Source organism: Eucyclogobius newberryi, unplaced genomic scaffold, assembly GCF_026437365.1.
Source record: "Eucyclogobius newberryi isolate DKJ021-1_F unplaced genomic scaffold, fEucNew1.0.hap1 SCAF_11, whole genome shotgun sequence".
Lineage (NCBI taxonomy): Eukaryota > Metazoa > Chordata > Actinopteri > Gobiiformes > Gobiidae > Eucyclogobius > Eucyclogobius newberryi.
Window position 1 is genome coordinate 34,473,967 of NW_027315735.1, and position 19,430 is coordinate 34,493,396.

The 19,430-nt window shown below is 45.1% G+C and overlaps 1 protein-coding gene across 1 annotated transcript in view; it reads left to right on the top strand.

Moving 5' to 3' along the window:
• arhgef37 (Rho guanine nucleotide exchange factor (GEF) 37) overlaps positions 1 to 19,066 on the top strand; it is a 48,868-nt gene extending 29,802 nt beyond the window's left edge. Inside the window, exons 8-15 of the mRNA XM_072440022.1 lie at positions 2,866 to 2,970; positions 4,994 to 5,107; positions 6,312 to 6,481; positions 10,832 to 10,979; positions 11,052 to 11,180; positions 12,184 to 12,379; positions 13,598 to 13,833; positions 17,265 to 19,066. Coding sequence (XP_072296123.1) covers positions 2,866 to 2,970; positions 4,994 to 5,107; positions 6,312 to 6,481; positions 10,832 to 10,979; positions 11,052 to 11,180; positions 12,184 to 12,379; positions 13,598 to 13,833; positions 17,265 to 17,471 — 1,305 coding nt within the window. The 3' untranslated portion in view covers positions 17,472 to 19,066. The remainder of the gene's footprint in view (positions 1 to 2,865; positions 2,971 to 4,993; positions 5,108 to 6,311; positions 6,482 to 10,831; positions 10,980 to 11,051; positions 11,181 to 12,183; positions 12,380 to 13,597; positions 13,834 to 17,264) is intronic.
• The last annotated feature ends 364 nt before the right edge of the window (positions 19,067 to 19,430 follow it).

Here is a 19,430-nt window from a genome sequence, read left to right on the forward strand (position 1 = left end):
TGTGAGTAACAACTCGATTATGATGTAACAACTAGATTATGATGTGAGTAACAACTAGATTATGATGTGAGTAACAACTAGATTATGATGTGAGTAACAACTAGATTATGATGTGAGTAACAACTAGATTATGATGTGAGTAACAACTCGATTATGATGTGAGTAACCACTCGATTATGATGTGAGTAACAACTAGATTATGATATGAGTAACCACTCGATTATGATGTGAGTAACAACTCGATTATGATGTGAGTAACAACTAGATTATGATGTGAGTAACAACTCGATTATGATGTGAGTAACAACTAGATTATGATGTGAGCAACAACTAGATTATGATGTGAGTAACAACTAGATTATGATGTGAGTAACAACTAGATTATGCTGTGAGTAACAACTAGATTATGATGTGAGTAACAACTCGATTATGATGTGAGTAACAACTCGATTATGATGTGAGTAACAACTCGATTATGATGTGAGTAACAACTAGATTATGATGTGAGTAACAACTAGATTATGATGTGAGTAACAACTCGATTATGATGTAACAACTAGATTATGATGTGAGTAACAACTAGATTATGATGTGAGTAACAACTAGATTATGATGTGAGTAACAACTAGATTATGATGTGAGTAACAACTAGATTATGATGTGAGTAACAACTCGATTATGATGTGAGTAACAACTCGATTATGATATGAGTAACCACTCGATTATGATGTGAGTAACAACTCGATTATGATGTGAGTAACAACTAGATTATGATGTGAGTAACAACTCGATTATGATGTGAGTAACAACTAGATTATGATGTGAGCAACAACTAGATTATGATGTGAGTAACAACTAGATTATGATGTGAGTAACAACTAGATTATGCTGTGAGTAACAACTAGATTATGATGTGAGTAACAACTCGATTATGATGTGAGTAACAACTCGATTATGATGTGAGTAACAACTCGATTATGATGTAACAACTAGATTATGATGTGAGTAACAACTAGATTATGATGTGAGTAACAACTAGATTATGATGTGAGTAACAACTAGATTATGATGTAACAACTAGATTATGATGTGAGTAACAACTCGATTATGATGTGAGTAACAACTCGATTATGATGTGAGTAACAACTAGATTATGATGTGAGTAACAACTAGATTGCGCCGGCTTCAACTTCTGCCGCGCAGAAGACGCGTGCGTCGCTGATGCTCCGGGCGCGCCATTGACAGCGATGTCAGTGTTTACGTCTTTTCTTGCGCGAATTACCACCGCTCCTCCACTGCGTGTCCCGCAGTACCACCGCTCCTCCACCGCGTGTCCCGCAGTACCACCGCTCCTCCACCGCTCCTCCACCGCGTGTCCCGCAGTACCACCACGTGTCCCGCAGTACCACCGCTCCACCACCGCGTGTCCCGCAGTACCACCGCTCCTCCACCGCGTGTCCCGCAGTACCACCGCTCCTCCACCGCGTGTCCCGCAGTACCAACGCTCCGCCACCGCGTGTTCCGCAGTACCACCGCTCCACCACCGCGTGTCCCCCAGTACCACCGCTCCTCCACCGCGTGTCCCGCAGTACCACCGCTCCGCCACCGCGTGTCCCGCAGTACCACCGCTCCGCCACCGCGTCTCCCGCAGTACCACCGCTCTGCCACCACCCGCAGTACCACCGCTCCGCCACCGCGTCTCCCGCAGTACCACCGCTCTGCCACCACCCGCAGTACCACCGCTCCGCCACCGCGTGTCCCGCAGTACCACCGCTCCGCCACCGCGTGTCCCGCAGTACCACCGCTCCGCCACCGCGTGTCCCGCAGTACCACCGCTCCGCCACCTCGTGTCCCGCAGTACCACCGCTCCGCCACCGTGTGTCCCGCAGTACCACCGCTCCGCCACCGTGTGTCCCGCAGTACCACCGCTCCGCCACCGCGTGTCCCGCAGTACCACCGCTCCGCCACCGCGTGTCCCGCAGTACCACCGCTCCTCCACCGCGTGTCCCGTAGTACCACCGCGTGTCCCGCAATACCACCGCTCCGCCACCGCGTGTCCCGCAGTTCCACCGCTCCGCCACCTCGTGTCCCGCAATACCACCGCTCCGCCACCGCGTGTCCCGCAGTTCCACCGCTCCGCCACCTCGTGTCCCGCAGTACCACCGCTCCTCCACCGCGTGTCCTGTAGTACCACCGCGTGTCCCGCAATACCACCGCTCCGCCACCGCGTGTTCCGCAGTACCACCGCTCCGCCACCGCGTGTCCCGCAGTACCACCGCTCCGCCACCGCGTTTCCCGCAGTTCCACCGCTCCGCCACCTCGTGTCCCGCAGTACCACCGCTCCTCCACCGCGTGTCCCGTAGTACCACCGCGTGTCCCGCAATACCACCGCTCCGCCACCGCGTGTTCCGCAGTACCACCGCTCCGCCACCGCGTGTCCCGCAGTACCACCGCTCCGCCACCGCGTTTCCCGCAGTACCACCGCTCCGCCACCTCGTGTCCCGCAGTCCCACCGCTCTGCCACCTCGTGTCCCGCAGTACCACCGCTCCTCCACCGCGTGTCCCGTAGTACCACCGCTCCGCCACCGCGTGTCCCGCAGTACCACCGCTCTACCACCTCGTGTCCCGCAGTACCACCGCTCCGCCACCGCGTGTCCCGCAGTACCACCGCTCCGCCACCGCGTGTCCCGCAGTACCACCGCTCTACCACCTCGTGTCCCGCAGTACCACCGCTCCTCCACCGCGTGTCCCGCAGTACCACCGCTCCTCCACCGCGTGCCCCGCAGTACCACCGCTCCTCCACCGCGTGTGCCACATGAGTGTGTGACCGATGAGACGTTTCACCGTTACTCGTTTTGTCCGCAGTTGGTGGACGAGGAGTTCGACGCCCTAGAGGGATTCTTCTACCTGCTGGAGAAGTGCATCCTGGAGCTTCTGGAGAACGTGGAGACTTACCTCGCCCACCTGCATGTAACACCACCCACCCACCCAATCACACACCCACCCAATCACACACCCACCCAATCACACACCCACCCAATCACACACCCACCCACCCACACACCCAATCACACACCGACCCACACAATCACCCACCCACACATCCACCGACCAAAAATTTGTTGTGTGATATTTTGTGTAAATATTTCTGCATAAACTTTGACTGGAATGAGTGTCCCTGGTGTGATGTCACTTCCTGTCATTTACTAAAGGTTTTTTCAACGTTTTCGATTGGATTAAAACTATACTTTATATGTACAACAGGTGCAAATACACCAAATAAAGTCAAAATGTGAAAATTGTCACACGGCACTTTAAATAGTACTTTCTCAGACTTTGTACTGTAGTATAACTCTTCTTATTTGAGAACAATAATCTTCTCTAATAGATATTGGATGAGAAAAATTGGCCAAAAAGTTAGATATAGCTGCACATGTGGCATTTACACGACTGGAAAACTTTAAAACGCACATGGGAAAGTATGCTAATGGTTTTCCACTGCAGCAGAGGCTCGAAACGCACCTTTTTTCATGAATGTACTTTTTTGTTTCTTTTTTTCCTCCTGTAAATCGAGTCACGAGCGCAAACTTCCTGAGTCCAACACATGATTCTCTGTGAGCGCTTTCCACTCTAAATTTAACCTGTGGAAACATTTACTCGGGACCACGGAACCACCAGGCAACGTTTAGTTTAGTTTATACAATCGAACAATACGCGCGATTCATACGGAAACGGTTGTATTGTGTGATATATTTAAGTTTTTGTGTTGCGTTGTCGTATGTGGCACTTTAATTTATCTTTGAAATGTCTTTTTAATTGTGGATGCTACTGATTTATTGTATTGTATTATTATATTTAGCGTGCGTGCACCGATTGTCTAAGCACATTTCACCTTTGTACAGACAAATAGCAGTAAAACTATTAAATATAAGTATACATAAAACTACTACTTCTGATTCTCGCCCAAGGACACAAGGAGAACGTGCAAATGACACAAACAGGATGCAAAAGGCTTTCCATTTTCCGTTACATTAGCTGCCATGTTGTTATTAAAATATAAATATAGCTCACTCATTAGCTAACACTGGCTAACGCTATCGAACTAGCTAACGCTATCAAACTAGGTAACGCAAGCTAACACAGCTAGCTAACTAACTAAAGAAAAAAACGCTAAAATGTAATACTGGGCAAAATAAAATAAGAAAAAAAGCACAAGACGTCCACTTTAATGTTGTAAAAGAGCTTAAGGTCAATACTGATAAAAATAAATATCTTTAATGTTTTTCAATAACAATATTTGGACAAATACGACAGTAAAAATGTGCTAAGAAAGTGCTAAAAAGTGTCTGTAAATGTCGCACGAGCAAAAATAGATCGTACATTTAACCACAAAAATGTAGAAATATCACTTTTACTCTTGTTTAGAAGATTGCACTAGATGTTTCTGCCAATTTTATCTTTAATCTGGCTAACAAGCTAACACTATCGAACTAGCTAACATAAGCTAACACAGCTAGCTAACTAACTAAAGAAAACCGCTAAAATGCGATAGTGGCCAAAATGAAATAATATGTCCACTTTAATGTTGCAAACGAGCTTACTGTCAGTATTGATAAAAATGAATATCTTTATTATTTTTCAATAACAAAATCTGGACAAATATGAAGAAAGCGCTAAAACGTGTCTGTAAATGTCGCACAAACATAAATAGACTGTACATTTAACCAAAACAATGTAGAAATATCTGATCTCTTGTTTGGAAGATTGCTTTAATCTGCTCTTTTTGCCGTAATTCGTATTAGTTTTAAGTATAAACTAATACAATATACTTGATATTCAATATTTGCAAATCTCCACAACAACAATTGCAATATTTTCCTTTTTTCTTTTTTTAATACAGCTTCCACATCCCTTTTTCCACCAACATTTTGAATTTACGCCAAATTACTGTCTTTCGTGTGAAATATGTGTCCTTTGTGCTCGTTTGTCGCAGTCCTTCCTGTCGGTCAAGCCGGAGGAGTTCGACCTGTACATGGACGCCCAGAGGGAACCGGTCTGTTACAAAGAGATCACCACGGCGCTCCGACAGTGGATCCTGCCCACGTTCGTAAGTCACGTTTAGTCTGCGCTCGTGTTTACGCCATGTTCAGTGTGTGCGTTTGTGTGAGGGCGTGTCGTCTCGCCGCGTCGTCGTCGTGTCCTGCTCTGGCCGCGGAACGGAACAAACGCTCGCTGGTTTGAGCGTTTGTTCGATACCAATGCCGTTATGAAGTGGAGGTTATACAGATGACATCAAAACATTGACAAAGAGTGGCTAAAAACGACTCTAAACGTCTGCAATTGTGCTGAATACCGTATTTTCCGGAGTATAAGTCGCACCAGCCCAAAAAAAAAAAGCATAATGGAGAAGAAAAATACATATATAAGTCACACTGGAGTATGAAATGCGGTTGCAAGTGTGAAAATAACAAATAATATCACAAGTCGCTCCGGAGTATAAGTATATAAGTATAAATATAAGTATAAGTCGCACCCCGTCCAAAACTATGAAAAAAGGTGCAACTTATAGTCCGAAAAATACGGTATTTGGTTTGAAGAAAAGTCTGGTTTTGACGCTATATTTTTTATTTTGGCAATGTTTTTTAGATGGTAAAAGCTGCTGATGTTATTGATTTGATGTGTCTTTTAAAGTTCAAGTCTGAGTCCATTATTACCCCCAGATTTCTAACTCTGTTTGTAGGTTTTAGAGCGAGACTCTGGAGGTGACGCTAACACTTTCTCTTTGTTTCTGTGGGACAAAGACGATTATTTCAGTCTCAGTTGTTTTGTATCCACACACTGATCTGTTGGATGTAGTGACAGAGTGAATCTACTGGTCCATTTTCACCTGCCGACAGTGAAACATAGATCTGACTCGTCTGCATCATTATGATAGAACACATTTTCACTGCGTATCAACTGACCTAACGGCAACATGTAGAGGGTGAACAGAAGGGGACCCAGGACTGACCCTTGGGGCACTCCATAGGTCAGGGTCATGTGGTCTGAGACACAAAGTACTTCCTGTCTTCCAGATAGGACCTTAACCAGTTTAGGGCAGTGCCAGTGATGCCCACCCAGCCCTCTAGTCGTTGAGTTGTTTATTAAGAGGAAATCTGTGAGCTGTTGGTAAATGACCTTTTCGAGGACTTTGCCCCAAAATGACAGATTAGAGTTTAGCCTTGATTTAGCTCTTCCTCCGTCCGATCTCATCTCTCGTTTCCTGTTTCCTCTCCGTCCCCCGTGTTTGACCCGCGCCTCGGCCTGCTCAGGAAAAGCGTCTGCGGGCGCTCATCCACAAGCCGCTCTGCTCGCTCCGGGACCTGCTCGTCGGGCCCCGGAACCTGATCCGCAAGCGCCTGGACAAACTGCTGGACTACGAGCTCATCGAGGCCAAGTCCATCCTGAGCTATGAGGAGCAGGCGGCGGCCAACACCTACAAGTAAGTGCTAACCTGCTGTCACCTTTCAATGTTAGATTATTGTGTTGATGTCGTTTCACTTTGGAAACTGCTGTGTTGAAATCTTTATTAATGGAATAATAGAGGATTTTTCGCCGATTTGAGAACTCAAGCGACTGTTAGTCCCTTTTTAAAAATGTGGATGCACACACTTACCACACTCACCGCTCACCCTCCTGTTGTTTCCAAGAGGCCGCCTCCCATCAAAGCCCCGCTGCTACTCGTGCGTTTGTTTATCAGCGCGAGGATCACATCATCTCGTCTCTGCAGATTTTCTGTCTCTTCTGAGCTTGATCACAGTCTTTCTCTGTCATGTTTGTACTTTACACTGAAGGAACTCACTAAACACACACCGACATATCAACCACGCATGCTCAGCCAGGGAAACGTGCTGCTATGGGAACGAGGCTGCAGGTGTGCAGTATCACACAAGGAATGATTGACATGTGGGAGAACTACTCGGCTGTCCACGCCACCAGGAAATGAGACTCAGATTACACGCCAAATCCTCTATTATTCCTTTAAGGCAGTGGTGGGCAATTATTTTCCTCTGAGAGCCATATTTGAATCCAGGCAAGTAGCAGAGGGCCACAAATTAAATATCAAATAAAAAAATCACTTTTCTGTCAAATATAGGCTATTGAATCTATTATTTAATTCATTTCACATCATATTTATTAAGGATACAAGTGCAGACAGATGCCTGAAGGCTAAAAAGAAAAAAATATTTACGTTTTTTTTTAATATATATATTCTTTTTTTTTTTATTTAAAAAAAATCTTTCTATATTACTTGGCATGTTTGGCGGGCCGGATTATAAAGACAAATGGACCACATGTGACATATAAATCTGAACTTTTTTTTTTCTTTTTCAATTTAATAAAAACACAGATCAATCAAAACGTATGTATGAATAAATATACAATAGCAACAACAGAAACATTTTATACATGCATAAAGGACAGTGGCTCTACTAGAGACGTTACAATGAAATGGGGAAAAAGAGGGTGATTTTGTTTTGACGGACGAGGAATGGGAAAATATGTGTATCGTTTCAAAGTTGCTTATTATCATGTGTTTTGGGGCCGTCCTGTTGCACATTAATATTGGGCAGAAGTTGACACGGCGCTGCAGACTGAACGATGACGGTGGAAAAAGAAACGCACTCGGACTAAACTTAGAAATGGACAAGTTTAACAGAAACTGGACTGAATGGAACACCTATCTTGGCCCTCATGTGCCTTAACCTTTTTTATTGATTCCCCCCCCCACTAAATTATTATATTCAATTCTAAAAAATAAAAAAGATCTTCAGTTTTTTTTTTTTTTTTTTTTTTCAAATAAATGTGGGAAAAAGGGGAAAAACTGCTGTGTTTGTTTAATTTACCATAGCAATAAATTGATGATAATAGATTTTAGATGGCAACAAGTGACCAAACCTTTGCACACAAAAAATAAAAAAAACAGCCTGAGCCCCGTAGAAATAAATAATCAAAATAAGCAATTAGTCAAATGTGTGTTGCTGCTGAACGAGATGTGCATATTTAACATGAATAACACATTTAAAAACATGAATCGACCGTTTCTCAGGTCTGTTTTCACAACAATAGACTCCATAATGGCTGAAATGCAGGCTAATATTTTTCATTCCTAAAACGCAACCCGTAACGTTCCAAAAACAGACGCCCAAAGTCGCTCTAGAGACGCAGACTCTGTGGAACAGCAGCGTCTGAGGATAAACCAGCTTCACTGTTATTATAAAGCCACAGAGCTGTTTTTAACCTCCTGCACACGCACATGTATGTAAGCGTGTTATCATCTGTAATGTGGGTTTGCAGTCCAGGGCCAACTGTGGTAAAGTCGTGTCTGTGACTTTACCACAGTTGTGGCAAAGCTGTGACTCAGCACTATTTAATTATAGTTTGTGTTAATGTAACTTAGTGTAAAACGCTTAAAGTGACGTATGACAGGTTTTTACTATTTTAAAACTTGGACTTTATTTGGTGTATTTGTACCTGTTGTACGTATAAATCATAGTTTTAGACCAATCGAGCAGGTATTTGTGGAGAAAACGTTGAAAAATCAGTAGAAAATGACAGGAAGTGATATCACACCAAGGACAGGAAGTGACATCACACCAGGGACACTCATTCCAGTCAAATTTTATGCAGAATTTACACAAAGACGACAAAAAAACAACTTTTTTGACTCTCTAAACATGGCCCAGCGTTTTCTGGGTAATTTCCTACTGTGATGTCATCAATTACAAACAGGAAGTGACGTTAAAAAAAAAGACTTAAAATGTGCTATTCTGTAATAATATTTGTATAATTTTTTTTGCAAAATTCTAAATATATATATATATATATATATTTATCGTAACTGCATTTTAGTTCAATGAGTTGTCCGACCTGCAGGGGGCGCTTTAAGAATGACCTGCCGCTTTCGTGTGTCGTCGAGTTGCGGTTTGTGACGGAAGTTTGATGAATAAAAGTTGAAAATGACAGGAAGTGGTGTCGAGTTGAACCGCCACAGTTCGTAATGACAACAGATGCCCACATGTTGCAACCGTGACAACCAAACCTGCGACCGGTGCAGCCAGAAGGTTTTCATTTATTTGCGAGGAAATTGCGCAAAATTGTAAAATATTGAAAATTGTTTGTTTTTCCTGAGCGAATTGTTTTAATATTTTGCGATTTAAAGTACTGATTGGCTGCTACCTCCTGGTTGAATAAGAAAATAGAAAAATAAATGCTCCAGCTCTGTGATGTCATCAAAAAGCGCCATTCCATCAAAAATGCTGATAAAATGTGGACGCAACTGACACCTTTTTATGACAGTTTAAACAGTCATTTAACACAATAAAGGCGTCGACAGTTGTAATTATTTGTTTAATCATAACTATTGTATGATTTAAATGGATGGACTTTGCTCTTGTTTACTATCTGGTTGCTAAGTAACAGTTGCGGAATTGCCTCTACCTCTGTCATATTTGCTGGACACGTCAAACCAGGAAGTGACATCATAAACGTCACAAAAACGGTCAAATTGGAAAGAAACAAAGGCTAAATGTGTTTGTAAAATCATAAATATAATCATAGTCCTTTTGTTTGGGTGAAAAGTGCAGTTCAATGTGTCGTATGGGCTCGAGCGTTAGCCTGTAGTGCCATCTGGTGGTGCAAAGAAGAACTTTTTAACATTATTATTGTTCTAATTTGGTGATATTTAATGGCTGTTTGCAATTCTTCAAATCTGCCTTTATTACAACAGTGTTTGAACAATAGTTAATGGCAAATATTCAAATAGTTGTCATTTTTTACAGCTTTTTTTTACAAAGACTGCAGCTACAATTGTATTTACTATTTTATTTATTGCTTTTTACTCGTCATTGATACGTTTTTCATTTAGTGCACTAGTCAAACGATTATTTCCATATTTTTGTATTAATTGTAACCAAATAAAAGTTTAACTATAGCGAGTGAAGGCTTTTTTAGAGTATTTACAAAGGACAATCTGAATTATTTTGTATTCATTTTTGCCGCCGTCTTTGTAATAAACCATATTTCCGTTTGTGTTTTTGAGTCGGTACAGGTCTGATAACGCAGCGCATTCATTTGAATACTTCAGTCGTTTCCCGTGTTTCTTGTTGCAGCGTCAGAGCTCAGATGTGACCACCAGGGGGAAGCGCAGTATTGAACATAACCTCTTTACTCTTTATACAGCGAACCAGAGATGCACAGAAACGTGTACTTTGTAATACACCAGATGTTCTTTTATACTGCATGTGTGTGTATATAATGTATGTGTATGTAATGTATGTGATAATGTATGTGATATAGTACTTGGCCTGTACTGTAACTTCAACATATCACAGCACGTTTCTGCACTTTATGATGTGATAGGAGTATGTTACACTGAAAAAGAAGAGGAAATTAGCTATAATTCATATCTTTAATCTGATCCATGTGTCTTTCCCCTCGGGCGTTATGTGACTGTACTCGGTCCTGTGAAGTAAACAAATACAAAGTACTCGGCCCTTTGAAACACTTTATTTTATTGTTTATTCATGGATTTGCTTTCTGCCCTCCTCCCTTTCTCCGCCCTCTCCCTGCTGCTCCTCCCGTTCCTCCTGCTCCGCCCTCTCCCTGCTGCTCCTCCCTCTCTCTCCTGCTCCTCCCATGCTCCTCTTGCTCCTCTTACTCCTCCTGTTCCATCCCGCTCCTCTTGCTCTTCCCGCTCCTCTTGCTCCTCCCATGCTCCTCCCGCACCTCCTGCTCCTCCCTTTCTCTCCTGCTCCTCCCTCTCCTCCCGTTCCTCTTGCTCCTCCCACAGGACGATGAACACGCTCCTCTTGACGGAGCTGCCTCGCTTCAACACCGTGTCCCTGCAGCTGATCTGGAGACTGCTGGGGACTTTCAGCTGTTTACACCGGGACCTTTCGTCCGACATGACCCAGCTCTTCCAGACCTTTGCCACGCAGGTTGTTGTTGTCTTGTTGTTTCCTCTGTTGTTGTTGTTGTCCCCTGTGGTCTCATTGCTCTCTCCTGTGCAGCTGCCTCACAGTGCGATGAGCCCCAGTGCATTCTGGGAGTGGGCGGAGGCCGCGGTGATGGAGGGCATGAGGAAGCTGCAGGATCTGTGTCAGACGGTGGAGGAGGCTCTGAGCGCCCCTGTGGTCATGGTCGGTATTACACTGTTAACTCTTTGGAAAAACTCTTGAAAATTGCCCTAAAATATAATTTTTTTTGCCTAATTCTTTTTACTCAAAACTTTAATAAATCAGGCTGATAATTAGGTATGGACAAAAATCTTTAGGTACGTTCAGTCAAAATCTTGCTGAATTAAAGAATGTAAAGTTTGGAATGTGTAGGAGCTACTTTCAGTCCAGTCCTTTATTGTCGGTGCCGTTTGTGTCATCCATTTTTCATTCATGCGACGGCCGCCACAGTACGTTTTTATGGCGCCGTTTACTTCCTGCATTGATTGGCAAAAGGGCCGAACCAGAAAAAATGCAGACACCGCGCACCGTGAGAGACACCGCGCACCGTGAGAGACACCGCGCACCGTGAGAGACACCGCGCACCGTGAGAGACACCGCGCACCGTGAGAGACACCGCGCACCGTGAGAGACACCGCGCACCGTGAGAGACACCGCGCACCGTGAGAGACACCGCGCACCGTGAGAGACACCGCGCACCGTGAGAGACACCGCGCACCGTGAGAGACACCGCGCACCGTGAGAGACAACACGCACCGTGAGAGACGGGACAGTGCGCCGAGAGAGACAGGACAGGGCGCCGAGAGAGACAGGACAGTGCGCCGAGAGAGACAGGACAGGGCGCCGAGAGAGACAGGACAGGGCGACAGGACAGGGCGCCGAGAGCGACAGGACAGGGCGCCGAGAGAGACAGGACAGTGCGCCGAGAGAGACAGGACAGTGCGCCGAGAGAGACAGGACAGGGCGCCGAGAGAGACAGGACAGGGCGCCGAAAGAGACAGCGTGCAGAGAGACATCGCGCCAAGAGAGACACCGCACCAAAGTCCGACCAAAACGCCATATTTTAGAGAAGCGTCCCGTCCCTTATACCTGTTCTGACCGTGGTGTGCCATGTAATGTTTGATAACCGTCTCACATCATTCCTCACCCTGCGTGTCCCCCCTCTCTCTCTCCCCCGTCTCTCCAGCCGGTGAACCCGTGCTGGGCGCTTCGGTACCGGCAGCTCTGTCAGAAGCACCCACGGGAGCGCATCTTCGAGGCGACGGCCGGCGCGGTGGGCAGCAGGGACCTGGACCTGAGCCTGATCAAGGGCGAGCTGGTGGCCGTGGTCAGCGAGCGCGACAGCCGAGGGGACCGCCGGCGCTGGCTGGTGGACGCCGGGGGTGAGCGAGCCGACCAATGTTCAAATCCGAGCAAGAGTTTGTTTTTGGTCGTGCTGTGGTGGCGACGGGCGACTTTTGTGCCCGTTTTTGTTAATAATTACAGCGATATTAACCATTACTTATGAACCGTTCTGATCCGAGACTCCAGTCAGCCATTTTGAGAACAAACACTTATCCACTTCAACACGGCAAATATTGACTTTGTTTTCTACGTTTATAGCTCAGAGTTTATTTTACGATTTTAAGATTAACTGTTGTAAAGTCTGGTTTAGTCCTGGTTTTGTCCTTGTTTAGTCCTGGTTTAGTCCTGGTTTAGCCCTGGTTTAGCCCTGGTTTAGCCCTGGTTTAGCCCTGGTTTAGCCCTGGTTTAGTCCTGGTTTAGACCTGGTTTAGTCCTGTTTAGACCTGCTTTAGTCCTGATTCAGTCCTGGTTTTGTCCTGGTTTAGCCCTGGTTTAGCCCTGGTTTAGCCCTGGTTTAGTCCTGGTTTAGTCCTTGTTTAGACCTGCTTCAGTCCTGGTTCAGTCCTAGTTTTGTCCTGGTTTAGTCCTGGTTCTGTCCTGGTTTTGTCCTTGTTTGATCCTGGTTTAGTCCTGGTTCAGTCCTGGTTTTGTCCTTGTTTGATCCTGGTTTAGTCCTGTTTTAGTCCTGGTTTAGCCCTGGTTTAGTCCTGGTTCAGTCCTGGTTTTGTCCTTGTTTGATCCTGGTTTAGTCCTGTTTTTGTCCTGGTTTAGCCCTGGTTTAGCCCTGGTTTAGTCCTGGATTTGTCCTGTTTTTTCTGCGTTTATAGCTCAGAGTTTATTTTACGGTTTTAAGATTAGCTGTTGTAAAGAAACTAGACAAAGGTTAAATAAATAAAAATGATTAGCATAGTATAAAGTCGTTATCGTTGAGCGTAAACCAGGGCAAAACGTGAGTTAAACAGTGGTTCACCGTGACAGACGTTTAGGCTCGTGAACTCGGTTTGTGAACACGACCTGACAGACTGGGACAGACTTTATCGTTCAGATGCAACACGTGGACATCGTCGCTCAGACACGCCCGTCTTCATCTGTGACACCTGCAGCTCAGAGCTCACAAAACGATGATGCGACGCGTAATATTTCTGAACTTAACGTGGCATTTTATGATTCAGATGTTTCACCTGAAAGTGTTTGTCCAAAGAGAAAAGTTAAAGGGCGCTCAAAGCTGAATCCCTTTTCAACTCTTGTGTCGTCAGGGAAACGAGGTTACGCTCCCGCCTCCAAACTGAGACAGTACCAGGCTCCACCAGCAGAGGGCCCCCCGCCTCCCTCTCCGCTGCCCGCCAGAGAGGACTCCAGGCTCGAGGGGAGGAAACTGTCCAAGAGCCTGGACCTGCGCCCGTCGCACCTGGCTCCAGGAAGCCCCGTGACCCCCCTGACCCCGCTGGCTCCTCCCCCGGCCCCTCCCCTGTCTCCTGGGCCCGTGTTTCAGGTCAGAAACGTGTCCACTGTTGGAGCTGATCAGTTATGTCAGTGACGAGGCAAATGTTCTCTATCATAATCTGAACGTTTGCTATAACTTTATACTATATTTGGTAAATCACATCTAAAACATTAACAGAAAATATCGCATCAACGTCATATTGTTTCTATGAATTGTGCCAAAGTATTGATCAGAAAGTCATCATTATGCCTCAGGGGTGAATACATAATAGTGTTGTAATAATATGACACATTATTTATGAGTTCATGACTCAATACTGATTTCTGTACTGCCCCGTTTAGACCTGGTTTAGTCCTTGTTTAGTCCTGGTTTAATCCTGGTTTTGCCCTGGTTTAGACTTTGTTTCAGTCTTGGTTTAGACTTGGTTTAGACTTGGTTTAGTCCTGGTTTTGCCCTGGTTTAGACTTTGTTTCAGTCTTGGTTTAGACTTGGTTTAGTCCTGGTTTAGTCCTGGTTTAGACCTGGTATAGTCCTGGTTTAGACTTGGTTTCAGTCCTGGTTTTGCCCTGGGTTAGTCCTGGTTTAGTCCTGGTTTAGACTTGGTTTCAGTCCTGGTTTAGCCCTGGGTTAGCCCTGGTTTAGCTCTGGGTTAGCCCTGGTTTAGCCCTGGTTTAGCCCTGGTTTAGTCCTTGTTTAGTAACAAGGAAACAAGTAGTTTATAAAGTGCAAACTGAGCCTCAAACGTCTCACAGAAGCTCCAGTTGTTTCCTCTCGGCCTCAGACTGTGACATGTGGAGCTTGTGAAAGTTGCGGTGCAGACTCCGGTCCACAGGTGGCGCTGTCACGGCGTCGTTGATAAATGAGCTGCTGTTGTGGCTCTGGAGACGTCTCTCAGACTGAACTGGATTACGCCAAAAACACCAGCGATAACCACCACTTTTGATCTGCTACTTACTCTTTCACTGCATGAACCATAAACCTCCTCTTCAATCCTAAAGACTTATTATAAGACTTATTATTTCATATATGATAGAAAGTACCATCATCTGTAGAGCCCAGTATTTATTATAATTTATACATTTTCTTTGGATTTGTGCAGCACTTTAAAAACAAAGAAAAAAGATTTAAAAATTAACTTTTTTTTTTTTAACTTAATGCCAAAATAATGCCGTAATTTTATTTTTTGGATGTCTCATATTTCCTTATTTTATTTATTTATTTAAAACACGGAACCACAAAAACAGGAAACAAGACCTGAGAGAACAAAATAAATAAAGTCATAAAGTGTTTCTTTGGCCGATTTATATATTAAATACAGTTTGTTGTCATGAGGAACATCAGCCGTATCTTTGTACCGTATTTTCCGGACTATAAGTGGCACCTTTTTTCATAGTTTTGGCCAGGGTGTGACTTATACTTATATTTATACTTATATACTTATACTCCGAGCGACTTATATGTGATATTATTTGTTATTTTCACACTTGCAACCGCATTTCATCCTCCAGTGCGACTATGTTTTTTTCTTCTCTATTATGCATCTTTTGGCTGGTGCCACTTATACTCCGGAAAATACGGTACATTTTATGCTGCAGTTTCAAGACAAAAAACCCGCTTGTAATTTTCCATAAGTATCGATTCGTTTAGCGCAGTATCGATACCGTTTATCAGAAAAGTATCGTATAGACTCGATCTGCGCAGTCCTACAAAACCACCTCATACTTATCAGTGTCTTACGCCCGTCTGGAGCTAAATGCTAATGAGATGCTAATGGCAGCAGTTAGCGGGTGGCCCCGTTGTCGTTTCTGCGAGCGAAGGAGGCGACGGCGAAGTCTCTGGCGACGCCCGCCCCCGCGCCGGACTAAAGCGACACGTTAGCGCCGTCATGCTAACGCGGCGCTCATTAGACACAACCGGCGCTTTAACCTTTTCCCCTCGGCGCCGCAGTCATTTGTACTCATCACCCGAACATCATTAGAGTCTGTGGGGTTTTTAGTGGAATGTGACTCTTTTCCTGTTTGGGAAGTCGTATCCTTTGAAGCTTCAGGTTCGGAGTAAATTCACGCCTTTTTACCCATTGACATTTCTCTAAAACGTCTCAAGAGATGATTAAATGAGTTTTATCGACCGTAACGCAATTAAATTCAGGGACAAAACGGTGTAAAATTGATTTTTATGCGCTTTAAACCGTATTTTAATGCTGTTCTCTCATCATTAGCTTACACAGAGTTGTACGTATAAGTTCTGTTCTTACCTACCCCTTATCTCCGCCCACAGTTCTGCAGTTTCAAACAGGAAGTTAATGAACACGTTTCAAATATTAGGCTTTTTCAGATCAATATCGCTGTTTACAATATCTATATTCAGTATGTTATAGTTTTTAGTGTTCAAGTGCTGCTCGGTGGTGGAGTGGTTAAGGCACAGCACACGTATGCCAGGCAATTTACTGCATGTCCACCCCTTCCTCTCGACCCTCATTTCACCCTGGTCTTTCCTGTCTAATAAAGCCTACGGGCCACAAAATCTTTTAAAAATTAAATAAAAGTCCTGCAAAAAGCATTTGTCATCTTGAACTAAAGTTTTTCTTGAGAAATTAAATGTAAATTCTACTTCAGGGCAAGAATTTGTCCCTTTTTTAAAAATTATTGGTGGCAATTTTATCCAAAAGTAAACACAGTATCAATATTGATCTCAAACTGAATAGCTTTTGAACAGACTTTTGTATGTAAAGACTAATATTGCAGATATGTACTGGTCAAAGGAACTATTTATGGAAAGTTTTTTGCTTTAGTAAACGTGTGTGCTCCACCAGGGGGCGATATCACCTTCTATACAGATATAACGGACCTGACTGTAAACCACTCTGAGGGAACCCTGATCTGTGGTGGCGAGTGGAATCTTCATGTTCAACCCACATTAGACGTATTCAATTCAAATCCACCTCTATTCCAGAAAAGACTAATTAAAGACTTAATTTTTAAATAAGACGGATCTAAAATCACGGAGACAGAAATGGGCACAATAGACTCAAGTGATCATGCTCCTGTCGACATGAATGTGGACCTGAAGGGAAGGATGAAAAACACACAATTCCTGTCTGCTTAGTGACCCTTTGCTTAAGGAAAGAAAAGGTAGAACTTCCCCACACATGATTTGGGATCCTGCTAAAGCAGTTTTGGGAGGAAAAAATATAGCCATTGCCTCTGCAAAAAAGAAACAAAGGGAGATAAAGCTAGAAAAACAGGCCAAGAAGGGGAGTCCTCACATACTACAGTAAATTAATAAGATAAGAGAAATTAATGTTCTGACCTCACACGAAATAGTTAAGAAAATGCCTGTTCTAATTGTTCATTTTGTTCTGCATAAAAAAATCTAAATAAAACCAAAATACCCATTATTTGTTTATACAGTCTTTTGTCTTTTGTTTAATGTCACTATAGTCTCTTTAAATCTCTGTTTGTTGCTCTCGCTTCCTCCAGGTGGTGGCAGCGTACGCCTTCATGGCCCGCGGCCCTCGAGAGGTGTCGCTCGCGGCGGGAGAACCGGTCCGAATCCTGGAGCCCCACGACAAGAAGGGGAACCCCGAGTGGAGCCTGGTCCGGACCGGAGCGGGGCAGAGCGGCTACGTGCCCTCCAACTACCTCACCATGACGCCCCGGATGAGCGGCGTGCGGCCCTACCCCTGAGAGACACGCCCACGTCGAGGACCAGACCAGCTCTGTGCGGCCCTACCCCCGAGACACGCCGACAAGGACTTTAAGAGCTCTGTGCGGCCCTACCCCTGAGACACGCCAACAAGGACTATAAGAGCTCTGTGCGGCCCTACCCCTGAGACACGCCAACAAGGACTTTAAGAGCTCTGTGCGGCCCTACCCCTGAGAGACACGCCGACAAGGACTTGACCAGCTGCGTTTGGCCCTACCCCTGAGAGACACGCCAACAAGGACCTGACCAGCTGTGTTTGGCCCTACCCCCTGAGACACGCCGACAAGGACTTTAAGAGCTCTGTGCGGCCCTACCCCCTGAGACACGCCGACAAGGACTTTAAGAGCTCTGTGCGGCCCTACCCCTGAAAGACGCCAACAAGGACTATAAGAGCTCTGTGCGGCCCTACCCCTGAGAGACACATCAACAAGGACTTTAAGAGCTCTGTGCGGCCCTACCCCTGAGAGACGCCAACAAGGACTATAAGAGCTCTGTGCGGCCCTACCCCTGAGAGACACATCAACAAGGACTTTAAGAGCTCTGTGCGGCCCTACCCCTGAGACACGCCAACAAGGACTATAAGAGCTCTGTGCGGCCCTACCCCTGAGAGACGCCAACAAGGACTATAAGAGCTCTGTGCGGCCCTACCCCTGAGAGACGCCAACAAGGACCTGACCAGCTCTGTTTGGCCCTACCCCTGAGAGACACATCAACAAGGACTATAAGAGCTCTGTGCGGCCCTACCCCTGAGACACGCCAACAAGGACTAGATGAGCCCCGTTTGGCCCTACCCCTGTGAGACACGCCCGACCAGGACCCGCGCTCGTGTCGCTTTGCACATTTTCATGAAGACTATCAGTGTTGAACAATCGGATCGTTTATTGCTATTTTTCCCGGTGTCCTTTTGAGCGATCGCAGCAAAAAAGTTATCTCCTCGAGCAGTGGTTCTCAAACGTTTGACGAAGCAGGATACGAACATGCAGCGTAGAAAAAAGGACAATAGTTACTTTGGTTTTCTTTTGTTCCCGTACCGGCTTCACGGAATTGCAACGTGTCGGTGTTTGCGTAGCCTAAATCCAGGTTCACGTTTGGTGAAGCCGCTGCAGTTTAGCTACAGTAAACACAAACACGCTACTTCCTGTGTCGTCTAGTGCAACTTCCTGTGCAAAACAATAATAATTCTGATCCACATTCGACCAAATAATGAAATCGTTTACGCTCGGATCGTTTTGAGCACAGATTCTAGTCAAATGTAAAGTCTTCTCCTCGTGTACGCGGTCCGCCATTTTCATATCGCGTTTAAAGTGCCTATGACAGATTTTTATGGTATTAACATTCTGACTTTATTTGGTGTATTTATACCTGCTGTACATATAAATGATAGTTTTACACCGATCGAGGACGTATTTAGAAGAAAACATTGGAAAATCTGTTGAAAGTGACAGGAAGTGACATCACACCAGGGACACTCATACAGGAAGTGACATCACACCATGGACACTCATACAGGAAGTGACATCACACCAGGGACACTCATACAGGAAGTGACATCACACCAGGGACACTCGTACAGGAAGTGACGTCACACCAGGGACACTCGTACAGGAAGTGACATCACACCAGGGACACTCATACAGGAAGTGACATCACACCATGGACACTCATACAGGAAGTGACATCACACCAGGGACACTCATACAGGAAGTGACATCACACCAGGGACACTCGTACAGGAAGTGACATCACACCAGGGACACTCGTACAGGAAGTGACATCACACCAGGGACACTCGTACAGGAAGTGACATCACACCAGGGACACTCATACAGGAAGTGACATCACACCAGGGACACTCGTACAGGAAGTGACATCACACCAGGGACACTCATACAGGAAGTGACATCACACCAGGGACACTCGTACAGGAAGTGACATCACAC